At 39.6% G+C, this 23765-nt stretch overlaps 1 protein-coding gene, 1 long non-coding RNA gene and 1 other non-coding gene across 6 annotated transcripts in view; 1 reads left to right on the top strand and 2 right to left on the bottom strand.

Annotated features, from left to right (window-relative positions):
- The window catches only part of LOC102400859, a 31210-nt gene extending 28954 nt beyond the window's left edge, over nucleotides 1–2256 (bottom strand). Inside the window, exon 1 of the long non-coding RNA XR_006550457.2 lies at nucleotides 2137–2256. This is a non-coding gene — a long non-coding RNA (uncharacterized LOC102400859). The remainder of the gene's footprint in view (nucleotides 1–2136) is intronic.
- On the top strand, nucleotides 1282–20282 carry NFYB (nuclear transcription factor Y subunit beta). 4 transcript variants are annotated; one of them, XM_006077208.3, is made up of 8 exons: nucleotides 1282–1413; nucleotides 4006–4092; nucleotides 12041–12134; nucleotides 14175–14305; nucleotides 16277–16474; nucleotides 17696–17777; nucleotides 18468–18547; nucleotides 19149–20282. In XM_006077208.3, the coding sequence occupies exons 2-8, from the start codon at nucleotides 4087–4089 to the stop codon at nucleotides 19179–19181; spliced, it is 624 nt and encodes a 207-aa protein (XP_006077270.1). In that variant the 5' UTR covers nucleotides 1282–1413; nucleotides 4006–4086; the 3' UTR covers nucleotides 19182–20282. The 4 variants fall into 4 exon arrangements, 3 of the variants coding, with proteins under 3 accessions (XP_006077270.1, XP_044797351.1, XP_006077271.1); XM_044941416.1 differs by lacking the exon at nucleotides 1282–1413 and adding an exon at nucleotides 2240–2258; XM_006077209.3 differs by lacking the exon at nucleotides 1282–1413 and adding an exon at nucleotides 2352–2579.
- On the bottom strand, nucleotides 10892–10963 carry TRNAE-UUC. Its single transcript has one exon. It is a non-coding gene; the product is annotated as a tRNA-Glu (tRNA).
- Nucleotides 20283–23765: the final 3483 nt, after the last annotated feature.

A 23765-nucleotide genomic window follows, 5' to 3' on the forward strand; every position in this document is an offset into this window, starting at 1 on the left:
GGGCTTTCTATGTGCATTTACTTTAAGTAAATTCCAAGCAATCCTAAGAAGTGGCTACTATTACTCCTATTGCAGAGGTAATTACGGTACTTACCCAGAGGTAAAGAAATTTGGCTAGGGTCACAAGCCAGTAAGAGGGGGAGTTGGAATTCAAGCCAGATTGTCTGATCCCAGGGGGTATTGCTTACTTACTCCTCTTGGAATAATTTGGAGTCTTTCATTTGTTTTTGCTTCCTTATTTGCTCCAGAAATGTGAAAATATGCAGCTCAACAGTAGGAGCTTTATAAATAAAACATAGCTATATATTTTTAAATGATTAAAGCTGGAAAGTTTAATGTGGCACGGAGCCACTTGTTTAGTGGAAGTAAAGGGAACGCGATTCCCGGTTCTGGTTGCAAAAACCCTGCGCGCTTTGCAGCGAGTGGTGTCTGGCTCGCCGCCCATCTGTGATGGTGACGGTCCAGGGAAGACCGACCCAGACTGCACTCAGGAAAAGACAGCGAGGGAGCTTGCACCGAAGCAAGAACGGGCCATGGATTCTTGCAGTCCAAATGTCATCTGGTTGGGAAAAGTCACACGTTGGTGTTGCAATATTTTAAGGGATGCGCAATATTTTAAGGGATATGCAATATTTTAAGCTGGGGTGAAGACTCACTCGTCTGACAACTTGTTAAACCTGAAGGAGAGGACTGTATCTTTAGATGGAATCTGAAAAACTAACACCGGAGCTCGGTGGTCGACTGAGAAGGACCGCTGTGCTTGTGGCAACATTTACAGCGACACAAGGCGGACACGAGGTACTTTCAGCACCAGGAGGCAATCGCCGCACAGATCCACCCTGTAGCTCGGGTGTCGCCCTGGCCCGAGGCTTCTAACCTTGGTTTACCCTTCTTAAAAATCGAGGCGCAGGCAGCTGCACTCAGGCTGGTGAGACGCTTCCACGTGGGGGAGGGAGGGGATTGAAAAAAGAGGGCGGGCTAAGAAATCACCCTTCTCAAAGCCTGGGGAAAACACCGCGGGGAGCAACTCCGCACAGACCTCAGCAGCAGCTCACTCCGGCCCTAGTCCCTGGAAGCCCCAGCCGAACTAGGAGGCCACTGGACGGCTCGGATAGCCCCGCAAGACCAGCCCGCCGCAGCCTGCAGCCGGTTCTGCAGGCTGGCGGAGCCTCGGCCACCGGGCGCGTGGGGCGGGGTCAGAGGCGGGGCCGGGGCCGGGGCGTGGCCGCGCCGGGAGGGCGCGCGGGAGGCGCGGAGGGAGGGTGTCGCGCCGAGGGAAGCGGCCCGCGGCGGAGGGAGGGGAGGCCGAGTCCTGGAAGCGGAGCTCCGCGCTGGGACTGGTTCCTTCGCAGCCATTTTCTGTCCAACCAAACAGCCGATTGGAGACGGGAGCCAACCAGGGCTGCATTGGAGGTTTGTGTCTCGCTTCGGCCAATGATCGCTCCTAAACCGACTCCACTTTAGCTCGAATGAAATGTCCGTCTCCTCCCGGCGCCGTCCCCGCCGCCAACGCCGCCGCGGCCGGGGGCACTCGCCTCCCTCCTGCCCACCCGCCCTCCCGCCTGGGCCGGGGCCGGGGCCGGGCGGGCGCCTGCGAGGCCTGTCCCGCTGCGGGCCCGGCCGGGGAGCGGGCGCGGGGCCGCTCCTCGGCTCTTTGTGCGCCGGGCCGAGGAGCGGCGGGACGCGGGCCAGGCCGCCTCTTGCTCGCCGCTGCCGAGCTCAGGGCCCGAAGCCGAGGAGGGAGCACCGGGGCACCGTCGGGCCCGCTCTCGGCGGCGTCCCGACCGGCTCCATTTTGTGCGGAGTGCCGGCCGTGGGGGCGGGGGACGCGGCCGGGACCCCCGGCCCGGATCCTGCCCCCACCCCCGGGCCTGGCCCCCTCGCGGGGGTTCCCGGGGGCGCCCCCCCTTCCGCCTGTCCGCCCGCCCGCGGGGGCACGGAGGGGCCGGGCCGCTTTGTCTGCTGCCCCGGCACCCCGGGCGCCGCGCGGCGGGCAGGCGGCGGGCGTTGGGCGCGGGCCCGGGCCCGGGCCTGGGCCGGGCGAGTCGGGGGGATGCGCGCCAGGGAAGCCCGCGCGGCGCGGGCGGGACTGACAGGTCGGCCGAGCGGGCCGGGGGGCCGGGCCAGCCCGCTTACCTTCGTAGGGGAGGAAGCCAGGTCCCCGGGAGGAAGGAGTGGATTTCGTTTCCCCGCAGTCTGGTTTACGCGTAAAGAATGCAGCCATCTGGCGGCTTGCGGTCCCTGGACTTGCCCCGAAGGTGGGAAGGAAGCTTTCCGGATTGGGCTAAGGTTTTAATCTTTGGTGGGAGGCGGGGAGGACGTGCCGGGCCTTAGGAGTAGTAGTCTCCGAGAACAAAGAATTACGGGGCACCCACAAGTCGTAATCTTGCCTAGAGTACTTTAATGAGATGATTTAAGCAAGGTTAGGTAATGTAAGACTTGGGAAAAAAAAAAAAAGAATAGCATCCCTCTTAACCTGCGTGGACTCAGCGGTTCGTGCCACCAATTGCCGGGATGGTTTCCGCTCTCTGATATGGAAATTAATCAACAATGTGAAGTGATGAGGTAACCTGATCAATGTAAGTGGCATTAACAAATAGGAATTTTACTTGTAAAATAAAAAGTTTAATCCCAGTACCTCAAAAGGCAATTATTCCTTCCTCACACTGCTCCTGTAGTTTAATTTAGGGATTGCATTGATGCAAAACTCGGGTCTTGATGCCAGAGACTGGAGGGTGGAGGAAGAGTCTGCTGCTTTTCTTGGATACAAATTTGCATTTCTTTAAACATTAAACAGATGTATGCATTCCCTTGAGCTTTCACATATATCATAACCTGCCTTTAAGAAAATATATACCATATGCGGTGATAGTGTTTTTAATATACCAAGTCTAAATATATACTGACTCAATTATTTGGGTGAGCGATTGTAGTGAGGTGTGCACCCCCTCCCCGAGCAAAATACATAAATATATACAGCTCCTACATTTTAAGTATTCTGAAGATTCTCCCCCTACCCTCCTCCAGACTCCCTTTGAAAAATAACACTTAAAGCTACAAGGAACGAATTTTCCGGGCAACTATGGGTTAGAAAGAGGTCGTTATCTGAAAAGAAATTAGAAATTGCTTTTAAGATTATAGCAGAGTAGACAGTGCCAGCCAATCTTGCTGCCTAGACCCTTGTAATGGCATTTTAAAATTCAATTCAGTAGTTACGATTTTTTCTGCTATTTACTAGATTTCATGCTTGAATGCATATCCATATTTTTTATTCCTTTAAAAATTAACACTGAAAGGGTATGTTTTTGTCCCCCTCACTCTCCATTTACTTGTTTTACTTGAGAAAAGGAAAAGCAAATGAGAAAGATTGTAACATTGTAGTTGATGCCAGTTAATTCAGCTATTTATGCCTTACAGTGAGAATGAAGTGCTTTCCAGATGCAATTTTAGTCCAAAATGGTGGTGCCTTAAAATGATAAAAAAAGGTTTTAATTGATTTTGTTGTTCTCTGGGCAATATTCGTCTTCTCACTATAATATGGGATGTTTAAAAGCATATATTCTGAGATAAATTTGTCTCCCCCTTTGAGCTTTTGGACCCTAACAAAGAAAACCCTCAGCAAAAAATTAAGTTGATAAGTCTGGGTGTTGGTGTTTTAAGTAGTTTAGATATGTGATGTGATTTTTTTTTTTTTTTTTTGGTCTCTTGCATATTATATAATTTGGTGTGTTGTGATGAATATTTATGATGAACATGACTAAATATATGTTGGAAAAGCAATATCTCTCCCCAATGGCATTAACTTTTTTGTAAGTTTTCCAAAATATATCTTCCAATTTAACAAACATTTATTGGGTGCTTGCATTTTGCATCATTTTATTGCCATATATTACATTAGATAATAGTAGGTAAAATTATACATGCCTTTAAAACTTTTACTAGGAAGAAAGCCTATGGGCTATACCTTTTTTATTTTTTAACTACTAATAGATGTTTATCTTCTAGGTTGAAATTGGGCAGAGATTAGACACCTTTTTTAGGCAGGTGTTCTTGAGTACCACTGACAACACGGTTCTCGCGTATTTCATGACAGTAAGTATGTTTTATCATTCTGGTTGTTAATTAGATTTGAACTGTAATTAACTGAAAACAAAATTATAACTGGTTTATACTGGAGATTCCTGCTAGAATGAGTGCCTTTCCCCAGATAGTACCTCTCCCCATTCCTGTTGCTTCCTTCTTCTCAGTGACCTGCATGTATTAAGTATTTCCTCTGGGCCGCAGGGTTAAAAGTTGTCCCATCTCAGGTGGCTGGCTGTTTAGCTGGCAGGGCTTTAGTCAAATTGAGTATTTAGAGGCAAGTTATGTGTGAAACAGAAAATGCTGGTTCTAAAGGTAGCACAAGTGAAAAGAGAGGTGTGGTGGGCTGGGTAGCTGGGAATGTCACAGAAGGAACTAGTAGGGCTGGAACTGAGCCTTGAAGGATGAGTAGGGCTGGATAGGTAGATGCTGTCGCCAGAAGTTGAACCCTGAAGGCAGGGCTGAGTGACTTCTGTTGGTGGCAGGAAAGTGGATCTGCATGGTGCAGGTGGGGATCTCACAGGGTAATCTAGTGAAGAGATACCACTTGGCCTGTCTGAATACTTTACTTTTGAATGGGATACTATATCTGTGACATGAGGCATGTCACAACTTCCTTGAGACAGGATTACCTCACTCGTTAAACAAAAGAACTGTACCTGGTGATCCATAAATAAGGTTTTTTAGCCCTGAAGAGAGAGTTGAAAATTAGTTTTCAACTGGTTTAGTTTAGTTAAGTTTAACAAGGGAATCACTCATGTAAAGCCATGAAAACTAGGTTTGGATTTGACATGGAAGACTTTTAGAAACATCATAGGTTCAAGAGCTATAAAAGCAATGTTTCAGTGACATTAGTCTTAAAACATTATGTACCCAAGTAGGTTGGATTGTAGTCCAGTGGAAAGAGAAAAGGAAGGGCATATCCAGAAAGCATTTAAAAAGAGGTCACAGATTAGGTAGAGCTTGGAGGAGATGGAAGAGCCTAAGATGACACTGTATAATTAGCCTGGAGGAGTAGAGAGATGGCATTGTTCTTAATGGAACAGTTCAAAAGGAGCTCCCCTCCACTGCCTCCCTGCAAGGGATGGGGAAGGTGAATTTCATTTTCCAGTATCTTAAGTTTCCAGTGGCGGGATAATCAAACATATCTTACAGGCCTGGCTTGCGTGAGTTGCAGTCACGATATGGTTGTAGATGTAGGATTTATGAGCATAGAAGTGATATGTAATGAGTTTATTAAGAAAGTAAGGGAAGAAAGAAAAAATGATTGTTGGTTAAAATTAACAGTTAAGTGGGATGGGAGGGCGCAGGGAAGAATACTGCTTTGGAAATGAAGGAGAATTCCAAGCATAAATGTGGGATTAGCAGAAGCCAGCACTACAAAGAATAGTAGAATGGTCAAGTAGGTTGAAGGCAAAATCTCTGGCAACTTTTGTGAGCAGTTTCACTATCTTGTTGGGATGGAAACGCACATGTTATGGAGTTTAAGTTGGAATGAAGAGGGTGTGTAAGGACTGTCAGGGTGAGAATGAACCAGAGTGTGTAACAGAATTAAGGTTGTAGGTGTCTGTGTCCTTCAATGTGTTTAATGAGGGAGATTAAGAATGTTTAAGGAAGAATGAAGAAGCTGGTATCAGAGATGAGGAATCATTGTGTTATTCCTTATCTACAGAGATAAGGAATTGATCCAGAGAACAAGTGAAAGGGGTTGTGTGAAAGAGAAAACACTTATGCCTGGGAAGAAGATGAGAACTGTATTTGAAGAGACAGTAATAATACTAGGTTACATTTGTTGAGTTCTTACTTTGTATCATGCATTTTGCTAAGTGCTTTTTATACAGTACTTCGCTTCATAGTAACTTCATTTTGAAAATGGGAAAGTTAATATTGTCCTTGCTTGAGGAACATCTTTGAATGTTTTCAGTATACAGTCAGTAGACTCAGAATTTAGAGGGGGCAAATTAAAGATATAGGCTTAAGGACTATTTGAAAACCCATCAAGAACAAATACTGTACAGTACTTGGCATATGAGACTCCAGACTTCACTCCCATTTAGGGTGCCACCTTTGGCAAGTCATTAGTCTCATATAACTTCTGTTTTCTCACGTGTTTCATTGGGTCATGAACATTGCATAAGATATTTAGAAAGTGTTCAGTAAGTGTTAAACATATTAAAAAGAGCACTATTTACACTTTTGTGCAACAGATTATTCAGTTCAGTTCAGTCGCCCAGTCGTGTCTGACTCTTTGGGACCCCATGAATTGCAGCACGCCAGGCCTCCCTGTCCATCACCAACTCCCGGAGTTCACCCAAACTCATGTCCATTGAGTCAGTGATGCCATCCAGCCATCTCATCTGCTGTCGTCCCCTTCTCCTCCTGCTCCCAGTCTTTCCCAGCATCAGTCTTTTCCAATGAGTCAACTCTTCACATGAGGTGGCCAAAGTACTGGAGTTTCAGCTTTAGCATCAGTCCTTCCAAAGAACACCCAGGACTGATCTCCTTTAGAATGGACTGGTTGGATCTGCTTGCAGTCCAAGGGACTCTCAAGAGTCTTCTCCAACACCACAGTTCAAAAGCATCAATTCTTCGGCACTCAGCTTTCTTCACAGTCCAACTCTCACATCCATACATGACCACAGGAAAAACCATAGCCTGGACTAGATGGACCTTTGTTGGCAAAGTAATGTCTCTGCTTTTGAATATGCTATCTAGGTTGGTCATAACTTTCCTTCCAAGGAGTAAGCGTCTTTTAATTTCATGGCTGCAATCACCATCTGCAGTGATTTTGGAGCCCAAAATAATACAGTCTGACACTGTTTCCACTGTTTCCCCATCTGTTTCCCATGAAGTGATGGGACTGGATGCCATGATCTTAGTTTTCTGAATGTTGAGCTTTAAGCCAACTTTTTCACTCTCCTCTTTCACTTTCATCAAGAGGCTTTTTAGTTCCTCTTCACTTTCTGCCATAAGGGTGGTGTCATCTGCATATCTGAGGTTATTGATATTTCTCCTGGCAATCTTGATTCCAGCTTGTGCTTCTTCCAGCCCAGTGTTTCTCATGATGCAGTGTTTCTCTGCATATAAGTTAAATAAGCAGGGTGACAATATACAGCCTTGATGTACTCCTTTTCCTATTTGGAACCAGTCTGTTGTTCCATGTCCAGTTCTAACTGTTGCTTCCTGAGCTGCATATAGGTTTCAGGTCAGGTGGTCTGGTATTCCCATCTCTTTCGGAATTTTCCACAGTTTATTGTGATCCATACAGTCAAAGGCTTTGGCATAGTCATTAAAGCAGAAATAGATGTTTTTTCTGGAACTCTTCCTTTTTCCATGATCCAGCGGATGTTGGCAATTTGATCAACAGATTATTAGTATAGTTAAAATACTGCCCCATCAAAAAATTACAGAATAAATTTACTACTTAATCAGCTGACCATTTATTGCACTTAATATTTTAGAGAACAATATTATCAGTTCAACTAAATACTTAGGATAGTTAATTTAATGGGATTTAACTCCTTGTTGGGATTTCGCATTTCCCTTGGATCTAATGATTTTAGGATAGTTAATTTAATGGGATTTAACTCCTTGTTGGGATTTCTCATTTCCCTTGGATCTAATGATTGATCATTCTTATCAGTATCCCTTGTGTTCTTTCCTGTTTGCTGTCTGGATGGAATCCACCACTTTAGCTTCTCTGTTCTTATCAAGCTTGTAAGTATCACAGCTGGACCTATTGGTTCCACTAGACATGCCTGGTCACCAGCTTCAGCTGGGCTCCCTTCATCACCCAGCACTCCACTCCCCTTCCTTTTGCATTCTCCAGGGAAAGCCATCTGTCTCCCCAGCTGTAAGAATCCCAGCGTTATCCTTGGTTTTGCTCCAGCTCTTAGTCAGCCACCAAGTCTGTTGAGTTTACCAATGAAAAAGCTTTGTAGTCTCTGCTTCTGCTCTCCAGTGCTGTTTCCTGTCAATACTGGGCAAGTTCGTCATCTTGCCTGAACTCTTGCCCTAAACACAGCATATGGTTCTTACTGGTCTTCTGACCCCATTCTTGCTTTCCTTCCAGTTCATTGTCTACACGGGACTGTAACCAGAGTGATCTTTTTAAAAAGAAATCGGGCTGGCATTCTTCTGTTAAAACTCTAATTTGATTTACTCTTGTCCACAAGGCACTGCTTGACCTAGCCTCTACTTAGCTCATTCCAGGCCACCAGTACTGTGTCTCAGTTTCCTTTGCCTGGAACATTCTTGTCCTATCTTTGTTTGCCTGATTGCTGTTCACCTTTCAGTCTCAGTGTAAATGTCATCTTCTTAAGATGCCCTTCCTTGATTGAGGTCCCTTATGGAGTCAGCTCCAAAAGTGTATCATAAAACATCTTTGTTTTCCTCAGCATTGGGCACTAGCAATTAGTTAATGATTTATAATTATTTAATAGCTATATATAACATTTACTGAGTACTCTTATTGTACTATGCTCATCCCACTTGCCAGTTATTAGCAGGGAATTCAAATCAGATGATCTGATTCCAGAGCCTGTGCCTTGGAAAATGTTAATGGTCTGCGCTCCCCACCCCTTCTCCTCGCCCCCAGTTTATGTAATATTTGTCTTCTCTACAAGACAGGACAGAGACCTTGTCTTTGTTGTTGACCTGTTAGGTCATCAGCACATGGTACAGACCTGATAAATACTAGGTGCTTACTTGGTAAATATTTGTTCACTGGCTTACTTACGCTCTACAAACTATTTTGAAATTTTAGTAGGAAGTTTTAGAACTAGAAAAAACCTTTGGGATGTATCTAGCAAGCTACCCCCCTCATTTTTTATACATATAAATAAGAGAATAGCTAGCATATTATAGGCATCAAAGATGAGGCTAATATGTGGAATTGTAAGAGCCTTGGGGATTCAAAGATGGGAACACTAATTTCTGGCTTACAGAATAGGGTAAATCAGATTCAGGAAGATGGATGAACACTGGGATTAAAGTATCAGGCAGGATTTTAATGGTAGAAAAATAGAGGAGAGGAAGACAGGAGTGGTGAAATGACAGAAAAGCTAAGGCTTGCAGAACCAAAGACACACACAACTAAGCGGATGACGTGTGGCTCATCTTCAAAGGAGGGATGGCGAGACGTGATGTCTCCTAAATACACTGTGTGCCAAAGTCCGTCCTTAGTAGGTTTCTGTTCTTTTTTTAATTCCAACAACTCTATGAAATACTTGTAGAAAGATTTTTTAGAAGACTGAGGTTTAGAAGCTAATGCTATTAATTCCGGTGATGATCTTGCTGTTAATTCCAGTTCAGGACAAGATAATGTGACTTAAACTTTTTGCCTTTAATACTTTTTTACATTGTATTTATAAATTAATTAATCTTTTGCTAAGTGGCTTCAGTCGTGTCCAACTCTGTGCAACCCCATAGACAGCAGCCTACCAGGCTCCCCCTGGGATTCTCCAGGCAAGAACACTGGAGTGGGTTGCCATTTCCTTCTCCAATGCATGAAAGTGAAAAGTGAAAGTGAAGTCACTCAGTTGTGTCCGACTCTTCACGACCCCATGGACTGCAGACCACCAGGCTCCTCCGTCCATGGGATTTTTCCAAGCAAGAGTACTGGAGTGGGGTGCCATTGCCTTAGACGATGGTTATTTCAACAGTCTTGCTCATCAGCTAATTAAAAACCCAGGCTATCTTGTAGACATTGATTTAGCAAAAGATTTGTTACTGCTTCATCCCCCCCACCTTCCTAAAAAAACAAACTGGATTTGTTTCTAGTTGTACAGGCTTAAACAACCACTTTGATCCTGTCTCTGGTACCTTAATCTTCCCTAGGGCATTGTAAAAACCAGTCAATTCACAGCTATCCTAATTGAACTTTTTCATGGGTAATAAATCCATCATCATATCTATTAAAGGCTATTCTCCTAGTATCTTTTTAGCATTTTAGGATCAAAATAGCGTTTTAGAATTGGGTAATATTTCATGCATATATTAGCTGTTTTAAGGTGGGGAAGGTGAAATTATTATTTCCATTTTGTATAGAAATACATTTAACTGGTAAGGATGCTTGTTTTCAGGGATCAGTGAGAATCTAAATCCAAGCTCACTGACTATCGTTTACCTCCTCTTAGAGGGCACTAAGAAGCATCATAAATAGGTACCCTGTACTTCTACAAATTATTAAAAGTAGGTGAATTCTTTGCTCTGCCCCTCAACAGATGCATCAAATGCCATGTTGTTGAAGACTTGGAAACTAGCTTGGTATTTTAGTATTATTTAATAGATAAAAATCCAACAGAGATGGAAAAGAGGTATTGCATAAGGACTCAAATATTGCAGTTAATAACCTCAAGTTTGTGCTAGGTCATGAACCTTGATAAACATTTAGGATTAGGTGTCTCCTTGAAAAACATATATAAATTAGATTTAATTTTGCTATATTTTTTATTCAGATAACACATTCAAAAAATTTCTACCCACAAATAGCCAATCCCTTATTGTTTTCAATAGTATTTGCAAAGCAGAAAGACTTCCAGGATTTGCCATGTTGGAATGGAGACAGTTCAGGGCTTATGGTTTTAATTTTTCTTCCTTCCAGATTCTCCTTCTTTTACTTCTGAGCAAAATTAAGCAGGGTTCTTTTTTATTTTGTTTTGTTTGAACTTTTTATTTTGTACTGGCATGTGGCCAGTCAACAATGTTGTGATAGTTTCAGGTGAACAGCAAAGGGACTAAGCCATACATATAAATAAGCAGGGTTCTTTTATTTTTATTTTGCCACACTGCATGGCTTGAGGAATCTCAGTTCCCTGACCAGGGATTGAACCAGGGCCATAGCAGTGAAAGTGCCAAATCCTAACCACTAGACCACCAGGGAACTCCCAGGGTTCTTTTAAAATACTCGTTTTAACATTCATTTTTGTCTGTGGTTATACTGGCACCCCACTCCAGTACTCTTGCCTGGAAAATCCCATGGATGGAGGAGCCTGGTAGGCTGCAGTCCATGGGGTCGCTAAGAGTCGGACACGACTCAGCGACTTCACTTTCACTTTTCACTTTCATGCATTGGAGAAGGAAATGGCAACCCACTCCAGTGTTCTTGCCCGGAGAATCCCAGGGACGGCGGGGCCTGGTGGGCTGCCGTCTAAGGGGTCGCACAGAGTCGGACACGACTGAAGCAACTTGGCAGCAGCAGTAGCAGCATAACACTTTCATATTTTAATATGCAGATCTCCAATCTCCCTGACCCCTCCTTTTCTTTTTTTCTGTACAAGTCAAAAGTCTGGGAGTAGGGGGTAGGGAGGAGCGAAAATGAACCTTTCAGTTCGAGGGGATGAGCTTGTTCAAAATGTGGGTATACTTTTGGGCTGCTTGGGTACAGAACTGTGCAAGGAATCCATGTTTCTTATACCAAACAATAGTTTGAACCAGGACATTGTCTCTGTAGAACTTCTGAGATAGCAAAGAAAGTCTGCAGCAAGAGCAAAAATGCTCGTGTAGGAATACACCTGGCTTTAGCAGGAGAGCTGCACATGCTGGATATAGGTGACTTCCAGGTGACTCACTGACATGCTGGTTTTGGCTCTTCTTGTTATTCCAGGGATAAATTAGGTTGTAAGTCATGCTTGCCTATACGGTATTTGAGGATTATGCAACTGAAAAGAAAGACATGTGTTTTAGATTTATTTCCTTGTAGGCTTATCACTTAATGGAGTGAAGGTAGGAGAATCTTGAATCGTTGGCATATGATTAAAAGGTTTCCAAAACAAGAAGTGGAAATGTTTTCCTTTAGTAAACATTTTAGTAAATGTTTCTTTTAGTAAACATTCCATAGCTTAAAGCTCTGTAAAATGTAATTGACTCATCCTATAACAGTTTATGAGCACTGAATCTATTATGTAGTTTTTTAGATAAGTTTTATTGAAGATTATTGAAAAGCTTTTTTTTCTTGTAGATGGATGGTGACAGTTCTACCACAGATGCTTCTCAACTAGGGATTTCTGCAGACTACATTGGAGGGAGTCATTATGTTATTCAGCCTCATGACGGTAAGAAAGCCACAATCAGAAACACACTCACAAGTAGGAAAAATGAGAAAGTGGAAATTTTATTGATGTGATGTTCTAGGTTACTTTTGTCTTTACAGGAAAATTTGAAATCTTTTGTCACAGTTCAGTGTTCGTCTAAAAGGTGTACTTGCTTATTTTTATTAGAAATAGTTTTCAAAAGAATGATGGGTTTTAGAAAAGAATTCTGTAATAGTATGCTTTTTTAAAGCTAGTACAGTTTCTTTAATTTGTTACTGATTCCCTACTTCAGTTCAGTCGCTTAGTGGTGTCCAACTCTTTGCAACCCCATGAACCGCAGCACGCCAGGCCTCCCTGTCCATCGCCAACTCCTGGAGTTCACCCAAACTCATGTCCATCGAGTCAGCAATGCCATCCAGCCATCTCATACGCTGTCGTCCCCTTCTCCTCCTGCCCACAATCCCTCCCAGCATCAGAGTCTTTTCCAATGAGTCAACTCTTCGCATGAGGTGGCCAAAGTACTGGGGTTTCAGCTTTAGCATCAGTCCTTCCAAAGAACACCCAGGACCAATCTCCTTTAGAATGGACTGGTTGGATCTGCTTGCAGTCCAAGGGACTCTCAAGAGTCTTCTCCAACACCACAGTTCAAAAGCATCAGTTCTTCAGCACTCAGCTTTCTTCACAGTCCAACTCTCACATCCATACATGACCACAGGAAAAACCATAGCCTTGACTAGATGGACCTTTGTTGGCAAAGTAATGTCTCTGCTTTTGAATATGCTATCTAGGTTGGTCATAACTTTCCTTCCAAGGAGTAAGCGTCTTTTAATTTCATGGCTGCAATCACCATCTGCAGTGATTCTGGAGCCCAAAATAATACAGTCTGACACTGTTTCCACTGTTTCCCCATCTATTTCCCATGAAGTGATGGGACCAGATGCCATGATCTTCGTTTTCTGAATGATTGTATATGAAAAATTCTTATTCAATTGATAGAGTAAACTAGTTCTTTAGTGGGTGGGTGCTAGCTATTATATTTCCAGTACTTATGAGCATATGTAGTTTTATTTTTTATTCAATTTTAAGTATTAACTGTGTATTAGAATGGCAGCATTATGTTGGCCTGTTAGAAATAATTTGCTTTTGTGGCATTCTGATGAGTAGAATTAAAAAATACTAAGATGAAGGTAGTTGAGGGTGTGATTATTTACTTCATTTTTAAACAATTCAAACAAGTTAATTTTGATAACATCATTTTAAAATTGAATCAACTTAAGTACCTTTCTTATGTAAGATATATAAAAGAATGGGAAGTTTACTTTCAAGATACTGCATTTAATCATAAAAGGATACTTGTACTGTGAACATTTCAGTTATATCTACATCTATATAATTTGAAAAGTTACTTTTTGTAAGAAGATTATATTACTGCTATAGCTTTGTTCGGAAACTATTACTACCTTAGTAATAATCCAATTGGGTCAGTAATATTCACGTCCAGTTTTTCTGTCCTATATAAACTTGGCTTTGGATAAACATACATCCTCTTAGCTATATGCATGGAGCCATAGATCAGTCTCTTATGTTTTATAGCTAAGTTATGTTTTATAGCTAAGTAACAAATATTTATTTGTTCAACAACCTCCTCTGTTGAAGCTGCTTTACCAACTGGAAGAACATAAAGCTGATACTGGGCCTCAGCCAAAAGCTAAGAGGAGAATGAGAAATAATAATTACAGAATGTGTTAGAGAAGAGACAAAAGAAGCACATGTGATATTTTGTGAGAGAGATTGCTTCTGAAGGTGCAGTAGAGACGTATTTGAGCTTTTTGGAGAGTTAATAGGCAGAGTTGAGAATAAAAGTATTCTAGGCAGTGGGTTTGAAATTAATGAGGATATTTATTCAGTATGGCCGTGGGAAACTTGTGTAAAGACCTGCCATTTTAATCCTGAAAAATAATTAGGAGATGAATCAGAATGTATCCTAGGTTGTTTCAGGGTAGTCTTCTCTGTCTTGAAGTAAAAATTATGAGAACCTATAAACCTGTTATTTTCCTTTAGATACTGAGGACAGCATGAATGATCATGAAGACACAAACGGTTCAAAAGAAAGTTTTAGAGAACAAGATATATACCTTCCAATTGCAAATGTTGCAAGGATAATGAAAAACGCCATACCTCAAACGGGAAAGGTAATGCAGAGGAGAAATTTAACTAGGTTTTATTTTTCAGGGGTGAAGAGGGGGAAGGTCAAACTACATGAACACATAGTTCATGAATGTAGTTAGCTATTGATTTCAGTCATTCAGCCTTTCAGCAGAATACTTAGTTCAGTGGTACACACTTGGTTACTCAGCAGTGTTTCAATTTAAGTTCTCTTATATCCCCCAAAGCTCCCCCTCCCCCACTTGCTGGAAGCAGATAAAACAGAATTAAGAATCATTTTAAAAATAGGTACATTGCTAGAACTATCAGGTTTGGGGTCTGTGAAGTTGTAACTTCTAAAATGTTGCATCAAAATTGGATCATGTTGGACTAATGGATATTCCCCTCAAGTCTATATATCTGGAAACTCTGTCTATAATTGTAAATGTTAATATACATTTAAATTTCAGCTGGCATCATTTTAAAAAATTTTTATTTATTTTTGGCCATGCCCCATGGCACGTGAGATCTTAGTTCCCCACCAGGGTTTGAACCCGTATCCCCTATGATAGAAGCCTAGAGTCTGAACCACTGGACCACCAGGGAAGTCCTTGGCATGGTATTTCTAAGTTGTTTTGTCTCATAGAGAAACAACCATATAAATAGTTAACCTATAACAGCTTTAAAAACTTATTGTCATTCTGCTTATCACTTGGTCTGAATTGAAGTCCACACTTTTTATATTGTTTTACATTGCATAATAAGCTTTCTCTCATTTTATTGTAGCTTAGAAAATACTTATGAAAGTAATAAGGCTTACAAGGAAGTATATTATTAAATTACATTGTTAAGCCTAGATGTTGCAATTTGAGTGGTCCTCCTGTGTTAAGGGGAAAGAAGCACAGCTGCTACTGACTGCTACCTAAGCAGGCCCGCGCCACGGGTACTGTGGCCACAGCCACCTGTGGTTACTGAGCACTTGAAATGTTGGCTGGTCTGACTTGAGATGTGATGTAAATATAAAACATACCCCAGATTTTGAAGGCATAGTATGAAAAAAAGAATAAAGATATCTCAATTTTTAAAATGTTTTTTATTGACATATACTTCAACTTTTAAATGGATTCTATGTTTAAATGATGATATTTTGGGTTTATTTGGTTAAACAAAATATATTAAAATTAATTTCATCTTTTTTTTTTTTTAGCATAGCTGCTAGAAAATCTAAAGTCCTCTATGCAGCTCACATTATATTATCTTGCTTGACTGCATTTATGCAGTAACTCTTGTTACTTTTCTCCAGGATGTAAAATAGGCATGGAGGTGAAAGTGTGTTTCAGGAAGGATTTGGTCATTGCTGTTAGACGTGACTTTGGAATTGCATGGTTTACTCTATTACAGTTTCACTTTGAAACCCTAGATCACTTAGTGAAGAATTGTTTTTATAATGAGATGACAGGTGTGTGCTTCTTTTGGTAGGCTTTTTCATAAACTCAAAACCTATTCCTGACACTTTGTGTCTTTATTAATAAAAATGTCACTAGATGTCATTATTTCACTCCCTTGTAAGCCTTACACAAACTTATTTATTTTGTTTTTAAAAACTTTCTGGTGTCCTCACTGGTGGAAATGCCAGGGCAGAGAAGCGGGACTTGAGTCTAGCCCACAGTACACTCCAGACATAACAGGATTGATTTTCTTGGGCATTTGGTTAGTAAGAATTTTCATCTTTATTGGGTAATAGAGTCCTCTAGTGGTTGCTTTTGTACCTAAATTCTGTTTTCTGTGAATAGCTGTCAAAGCCTCTCTCCTTGTATTTGAGTTTTCAGTCTCACTCTGGGGGTTCGAATTTTGATAGCATACATTATTCAGTGTTACTAGCAGATATTTTTAAAGATTAAAGGTTAACAGTCATTAACTGAAATTTATATTCTTCTGAATAGCCTTTTATGTTTGCAGGTTGTTAGGAAAGTGGTGATTATATGCCCTGCAGATTTACCTTTGATTTTTCTCCTCAGATTGCAAAAGATGCCAAAGAATGTGTTCAAGAATGTGTAAGCGAGTTCATCAGCTTTATAACATCTGAAGCAAGTGAAAGATGCCATCAAGAGAAACGGAAGACAATCAATGGAGAAGATATTCTTTTTGCCATGTCTACCTTAGGCTTCGACAGTTATGTAGAACCTCTGAAATTATACCTTCAAAAGTTCAGAGAGGTGAGTCAAGTGTCTCCCATTATGCTTTTAAGAAAATTAAGGTACACTATTCCCTTTAACTTTTTAAACATGTAAATCATTTCTCAGAAGTATGTAATCACTTATATTATTGAACTTACATAGTAAGTCCTTTCTTCTTCCCTTTGTTTATTACTAATGGCAGCATAGTTATGTAATGACTAAAAGAGCATGGACTCTGGATTTACACCACCTGGATGCTGAACTCCATGACCCTGGGCAGACTATTTAAGTACTTTAGGCCTTGGTTTCCTGGTCTGTAAAGTGAGGCTAATAATAGGACTTAAAGTAAAACAATCCATGTACAACCCTTGGCTTGGCACATACTGAATGGTCAATAATGTCATTAATACCACATGCTGTTATTGTTACTAATTTAAAAGAGGTAGTATCTCAGAGCTTGGGGCTGTTTAGATAAAAAGATAGGGAACTACAACTATATCATTTTCTTATATTAATTAAATTTTTCTACATCTCATGTTTGGTTTTACTTTGCCTATGGTATGAATTTGTGAAAATGAATTGAGATCAGCATATTTTTAAATTCTACACTCCAACTTGGGTGTCAGATTCATACTACTCTCAAAATATTTTCTTAATGTCTTTAGTGTTAGAATCCCATTAACTTTGTGATATCTGTAAAAAATGACTGGAGTAGGAAGAGAATATGTTAATTCTTTACAGAACTTTTCCAGATCTTCAGCATCATTAGATCATTAGAACCTGAGAGTGGACAGACACTTAAGTGGTCTTTGATCCAAACTGTAATTCTGATTCAGGAATTTTAAACTCCCAGCTGTCTGCCTCAGTGCTGCCCAGTTGGCCAAGAGATGTGTATATAGTTAAATGATATTGGGATCACTTGTAGTAGATTTGCAAGCTGAGTATATTTTGCAGACTACTTCATCTGTAATTGGACTTTTCCTTTTGACGTAGTGTCGAATTAGAATAACTTTTTACTCATAAATATTTTAGATTTTCTAGGTGATTACTGACACTGTCTTGTGATGACTACTGCATATATAGAGTTAGCACTTTGAAGGCCCTCTCCATATGTTATTAACCAGAAGTGTTAATAGTTTTATAATAATAGAAGCTTCTAATTCTAGGAACTAAGTAAGCATTCTTATTTAGGAAGTAGGTTTTTGTTGCTGCTGTTGTTGTTTTGAGTACAAGTGATTACTGTTTCATTTCCTTCCCCAGGCTATGAAAGGAGAGAAAGGAATTGGTGGAGCAGTCACAGCTACAGATGGACTAAGCGAAGAGCTTACAGATGAGGCATTTAGTAAGCAGTGTTATGATACATTTATGCAACTGAATTGTTGGCAGTGATTAATAGGATATGTCTTTAGTGGAACTTTTGGAATATTAGCACTGTGTGTTTTGACATAGCACTATTTTGAATAGTTCTTACTAGTTCATGCCCTTATATTTGAAGTCCGTGAGGGATAAGTGTATACATTTTAATTATGCAGAGATTATAATCTTTTACCAATAGTTCTGATTTCCATAGTCCCTAATTTTTTATTTAAGATTCATGAGATAGGAATATTGAGAATTGTTTACAATATTAAATCTTGCGATTTAAATAAATTTGAACTGAAGGTTTCTTAAAAATTGAGACATTAGGCATTGGTGAAATAAAAGGTCTATGGTGACTATATTTCTCATGTAAAATTTATATGTATATATTTTATATGTCTCAAATTTAAAATACATACTGCTTAGTTATATAAGTGTTGTTCTCAGCCAAGCCTAAGTCTAGAGTTTAGGTGTATTTATGAATCAGAAACTTAATCCATCTTTTATGCACATGAGCAATTAGTACACTCAGAAAATTGAAAAAATGCTATAGGAAAAAATGTGCTTTTGGGGAAACTTTTCTTAAATAGAAAATCACCCAGCCTTAAGATTCAGGTCAAGAAAGCAGATGCACTTCTTTACCTACTTTAGCATTTGTTTGTTTGTCTTTTAGCTAACCAGTTACCAGCTGGCTTAATAACTGCAGATGGTCAGCAACAAAATGTTATGGTTTACACAACATCATATCAACAGGTACTGTACTTTTTTTGTATTTTAAATTACTTAAATTATATTCATTGATTTTTTTTTTAATCACAGTTAACATCAACATAATTATTAAGAACTGGATAAAGAGGGTTGTTAAAAACCATTTTCTCAAAATATATAACTGTGTATAGTATTCTTTTACGGTTACAGATATGTACACAGATGTTCATTTAGTCTGTCCTTCATATCCACGGGTTCCACACCATGGATTCAACCAGCCATGGATCATATGCCATCTCCAATCTGTCGTTGGTTGAATCCGCAGATGGAATTTGCAGGTGCAGAACCCGTGGATACTGAAAGCTGACTAAAGGACTTGAGCATCTGTGCATTTTGGCATCCACAGGGCGTTCTGGAACCAGTCTGCCGTGGATATTGAGGGAATGAGTGTATTCACACAGATTTCTATAAAGATATACAAGAGATTATTGAAGTAGCTCCCTTAGGTAGAAAGAATGGAGATTTGGGATGGGAACTAGTCTTATGTTTCATTGCCTTCTGTTTTTATTCTTTGAATGTTATAGTATACATGCTGCTTTTAAACTATTTTCTTTAATTATGCTCAATTTAAATTTTCAAATCTTAGATTTCTGGTGTTCAGCAAATTCAGTTTTCATGATCTGAAGAAATGATGGAACGGAGAGTATAGAAAACCAAGTCTGTATACAGATTCTGGAACAGAGACATTAGAAGGAACTGACTGGTGAAAAGATGTCTCTTTGTATATTAAATAGCTGTAATGTAGCTTCCCAATGCTTGACTAATTGAGGTGTTAATTCTGACTTGAGAATCTTTTTCATGAATGATTTTAAAGAAAAATTTGGATTTTAAAGGTATTAAAATATTTTTGTTTTGTACGAGAGTTTGTTGCTCTGTATGACTCCTGTATGCATTGTATATTGCAATTTATTACTGTCAGAGATTTGTAGACAGTTTCTTATTTTCATATTGAATCATGTTACTTTTGTAATTCAAGTAAGCAGCTGGGTTAATTCATGATGTTTGCCCTTTTAATAAAATATAAGGGTAGAGTTCATTTTGAATGCAAGTTGCCTTTATTATAAATTTGAGTTTGTCTTGGTTATATAATATCTTGCATGATAACCTAGCTAGCTTTTTAGCATTTGCCATATTTATTAAAAATTAACTTTTTTTGTAAAACATTCATAGCTTAAACAGTACCATTTTTTTTAATGTAATTGAGAGATTAAGTGTGAATGCAGAAGCAACTATTGTCTGCCCTATTCAACTTGGTGCCCGTTAACAGTGTTTACACTGTTCCTTGTGCCTGTTAAGATAGTTTTAGTTTATTGGAGCTTTTGTTAAGACAAGATTTGTTTTCGAGTTATATTATTATGAGTGTTGGAATTCATAAGTTTATTGTAGTCCTAGTGCTCTAGAAATGGTGCCCCTTTCATTTTGTGTATGATTTTTCCAAAGCATATCTTCAAATACTACATAATACCCTCTTCCAGAAGAGGAATTTTAGTCTGATGGTAAATGTCCTCATTTTACCTTTTTAATTGAAATGTCAAGTTTCCTATTATACTATGGGAACCAGGAAATGTCAGACATCATTGTGTGTGTACAGACCTTTTTTGCATGGGTGAGTGAATGAAATGAAGAGCAGAGTGAGTGCTGTGAATGGTATGAAAGAGAGGCTGCCAACTTCTAGTGTGCTGTCTTGATCTTTGCAATAAACTAAATTTAGATAATGTAACTTTGTATAATTTAATAGCACTGCACTTGGGTTGTTGCTTTTTTAAAGTGAGGAGATTTGTATTTTCTCACCTGTTCTTTTTGGTGATAATTTTTTAATCAACAATTGCTCTTGTATAGTTTGCCTAAAAGACACTTTGAGTGACTGTCATCTTGAAAGAACACTCAAATTTACAATGGAGAAGCAATTTCCCAGATATGGGCTGGACAGAAACATTTTCTTTGCCAGAAGGAGCTTTTGAGGGCACAACTGGGATAATCTGAAGTTAATAACTCCCTCTTTACCTTCCCATTTAAAGAATAATCTTCATTACAGAAAATTCAAATAGGCAAAAAAGGGTGGTTAAGCAAAATCAACCATCATCCTACAATGTTAAAGGTAACCAGTGTTAATATTTTGGTAAATATTTGTCCTTTTACTTTGCTAAATATGTATATTTTTTATAAAATGGGCTCATACTTGCATACTGTTTTGTAACATGCTTTTTTCACTTAACAATATATTGTGAACATCTTTCCCAGGTCATTACGTAAGTTCTACTTTAATTTCTTTATTATTTTGTTGTATAGCTGAAACATAATTTATTTAATCCTCTGTTGGACATTTTGACTATATACATCTTTTCAGTTATAAACAACACTTCACTGAATCTTGTGTACATACATGACTGTTTTCTTCAAGTTAATTCTATTAGCAGAATTGTTGGTTTAATAGATATGCAAAATTAAGGCTTTTGATGCATATATAATTGTATTTTTGAAATACCTTCTATTTGATCCAGGCAGTATGTCATTATATAACTGATAAAAGCACTTGATCTTTGGTTATCAGCTTCTTTCTCTAAAGTTTAAAGATTGGGCTGTTTAAGAATCAAGATAAAAAAGGAATTGAACAACTTTAAAATTTACATCAATATATACCAAAACGAAATTCTAAATTTAATAATTTGCTATTAGTACCGAAACTTGAAAAGGTAAAATTGGTCAACTTTGGGTTATATGGGCTTCAGACTCTGAAAGAACATTGGCCACCTACAGGTGTCAGGTCCATAGTCCCCTCTGATGCATGTGAGAGACAGTGTTACCTTCTCACCTGGCTATGTCGCATGTAATTGAATGTCATGTTTTCTCCCTCCCTGGAACTTCTTACGTTAATAAGCTCCTTCTCCAGGGGATTTTCCCAACCCAGTGATTGAACCTGGGCCTCCTGCACTGCAGGCAGATTCTTTACCGTCTGAGCCACCAGGGAAGCCCTCATAAGCTCTTACATTAACCTGCAAGTGAGTTTTTAAAATAATTGTGTACATACTGCTTTATGAGAATCTAAGACATGGGTATCAGTGACTAAGTCATAGAAGAAAGGACTTAAGTAGCTTTCATATACCCTCACTACCTCATTGTAATGGAGATGCTCTACAGCTTTTTTTTTAATGCTACCTTCCTAGTGTCATATGCTTGGTTATGATGATGTTTTAAGCTATTTGTATTTCTTTTCCTCTTACTGTATACTACCTATGCAGTATTTTCCTTTCTTCAAGTTTTCTGGATTGCCTTACTGGGTCACAGGCATACCACTTAACCTTTAATAATGCTAACTGAACACAGATATTATGAAGGCCCAACTAAAAGGATTTCACAGCAGTATCGATTAGGCATGAAAAATTTAAAGAAAGTGTTTTTAAATAGTTTCTACCATTCACCAAGAATGAAATCGTGCAGTGTAAAATTTTCTTGGAAAATATATTTTCTCTTAGGGAAACTTGTTATCAGCAGTCTAAAACAAGACAATTATTTGTTGATTTATGTAGTAAATTATGCTTCTGAGTCACTTAAATGTTATTGGATGAGATTTCTAACAAAAGCCTAGTCTATTTTACTGAAAAAAAATTTTTTTTAATTTATTATATTTTTGGCCACACACACGGCTTGCAGGATCTTAGTTTCCCAACCAGAGATAAAGCCCAGGCCCCTGGCAGTGAAAGCACCAAGTCCTAAACACTGCCAGGGAATTCCCAAAGCCAGTCAATTTTAAATGTATATTTTTGGTCTCCCTGAATTTGACTATTTATAGATTAGTTTATGTAATAATTTACATATACATATATAGCATTAAACTTATAAATCATATGGTGTGCTCTTGAGTGAAAAACAGAACTCTACTAACTTCGTCTTTCAAAGCGCTGTACTATACTGTCTAAAAAATACTCAGTTTTAATTTATGCTTTCTTTTAGAGCTGGAAATGTTACTTTGCTTAATTTCACCAAGCTGAGCTTCCTCTTGCTTCATTCTGTGCTGCCATCCTGGCCCACTGACTCCTTGTGCCCTGTTCCTTGATTCTTCCCACCACCCTGCCATGGCTTTAAACACATAAACTGCCCTCTGTCTAGAACATTCTTTCTCTTCCTCTGCCTGGCTAAGGCCTACTCATCCTTCAGATCTTAGTTTAAACTTCATTAGGAAAGCTTTTAAAACTTGTGTAAAAACTGTACTAATCATCACAGAAAATAGCGCCACCTAAGACTGGATTGTAATAGCCGATATGCTGGCTGCTATAGACTCCTGGATGTTTCTTTCAAGACTGTGCTGCTTTATATACCTGATTTTAAGAATTTTAAAACCAGAAGGCAGAATCCTTTCAAATCATGGACCACAGACGGCAATGGGATAGATTCATATCGCTGGCTTCTGGGCGTCACATTTTGAGATATAAGCTTGCCTATTAATACAGTTACAGCTTTCCCTGACCTTACTCCAAAGACAATTTACTTTTGCACTGCATATCAAATAGACACCTGTGCAAGGTGATGTACTGGAAGAACTCCGTTGCCAAGTTTAATGCCACCAAGCATGCCAAATAAAGTCAGTAAAGTAAGTGCTGGCTGTGTCTATAGAGACCTAATGGCTATGTATTGGTTTTAGGGGCAGAAATTACAAGTTGCTAGGTAATGCTCCATCTTCCAAAAAAATAAAAGATTAATTAGATCTTCCTTGAGTGTACTCTTAAGTGCAAACGGTAACAATTTTGTGTCTTACTTTTACACCTCTTTTCCAGGGCTTAATTTCAAAGCACATCTGAAAAGACAGTCCTGAACCTTTAAGCATTGGGTAATTGGTGGCTTAGTGGTAAAGAATCCACATGCCAAGCAGGAAGTGTGGATTTGATCCCTGGGTTAGGAAGATCCCCTGGAGAAGGAAATGGAAATCCATTCCAGTATTCTTGCCTAGGAAATCCCATGTACAGAGAAGCCTCATGGGCTATAGTCCAGAGGGTCGCAAAAAGAATTGGATACAACTTAGCTACTAAACAATAAATTGGTTGAAAACAAGTTGCTAGGAACAGACAAGTCATAACAGATATAGTGCCTTTCAGCCAGGACAGGTATGTCAAAGGGCCCATTCATGCATATATAATGCCCAATATTAGGTTTATAAGAAACCAAATCCTTTTTTCCAGACCAAAGCAGTCACTAATCAAGTAATATT

The sequence above is a fragment of the Bubalus bubalis genome, chromosome 4, assembly GCF_019923935.1.
Source record: "Bubalus bubalis isolate 160015118507 breed Murrah chromosome 4, NDDB_SH_1, whole genome shotgun sequence".
Lineage (NCBI taxonomy): Eukaryota > Metazoa > Chordata > Mammalia > Artiodactyla > Bovidae > Bubalus > Bubalus bubalis.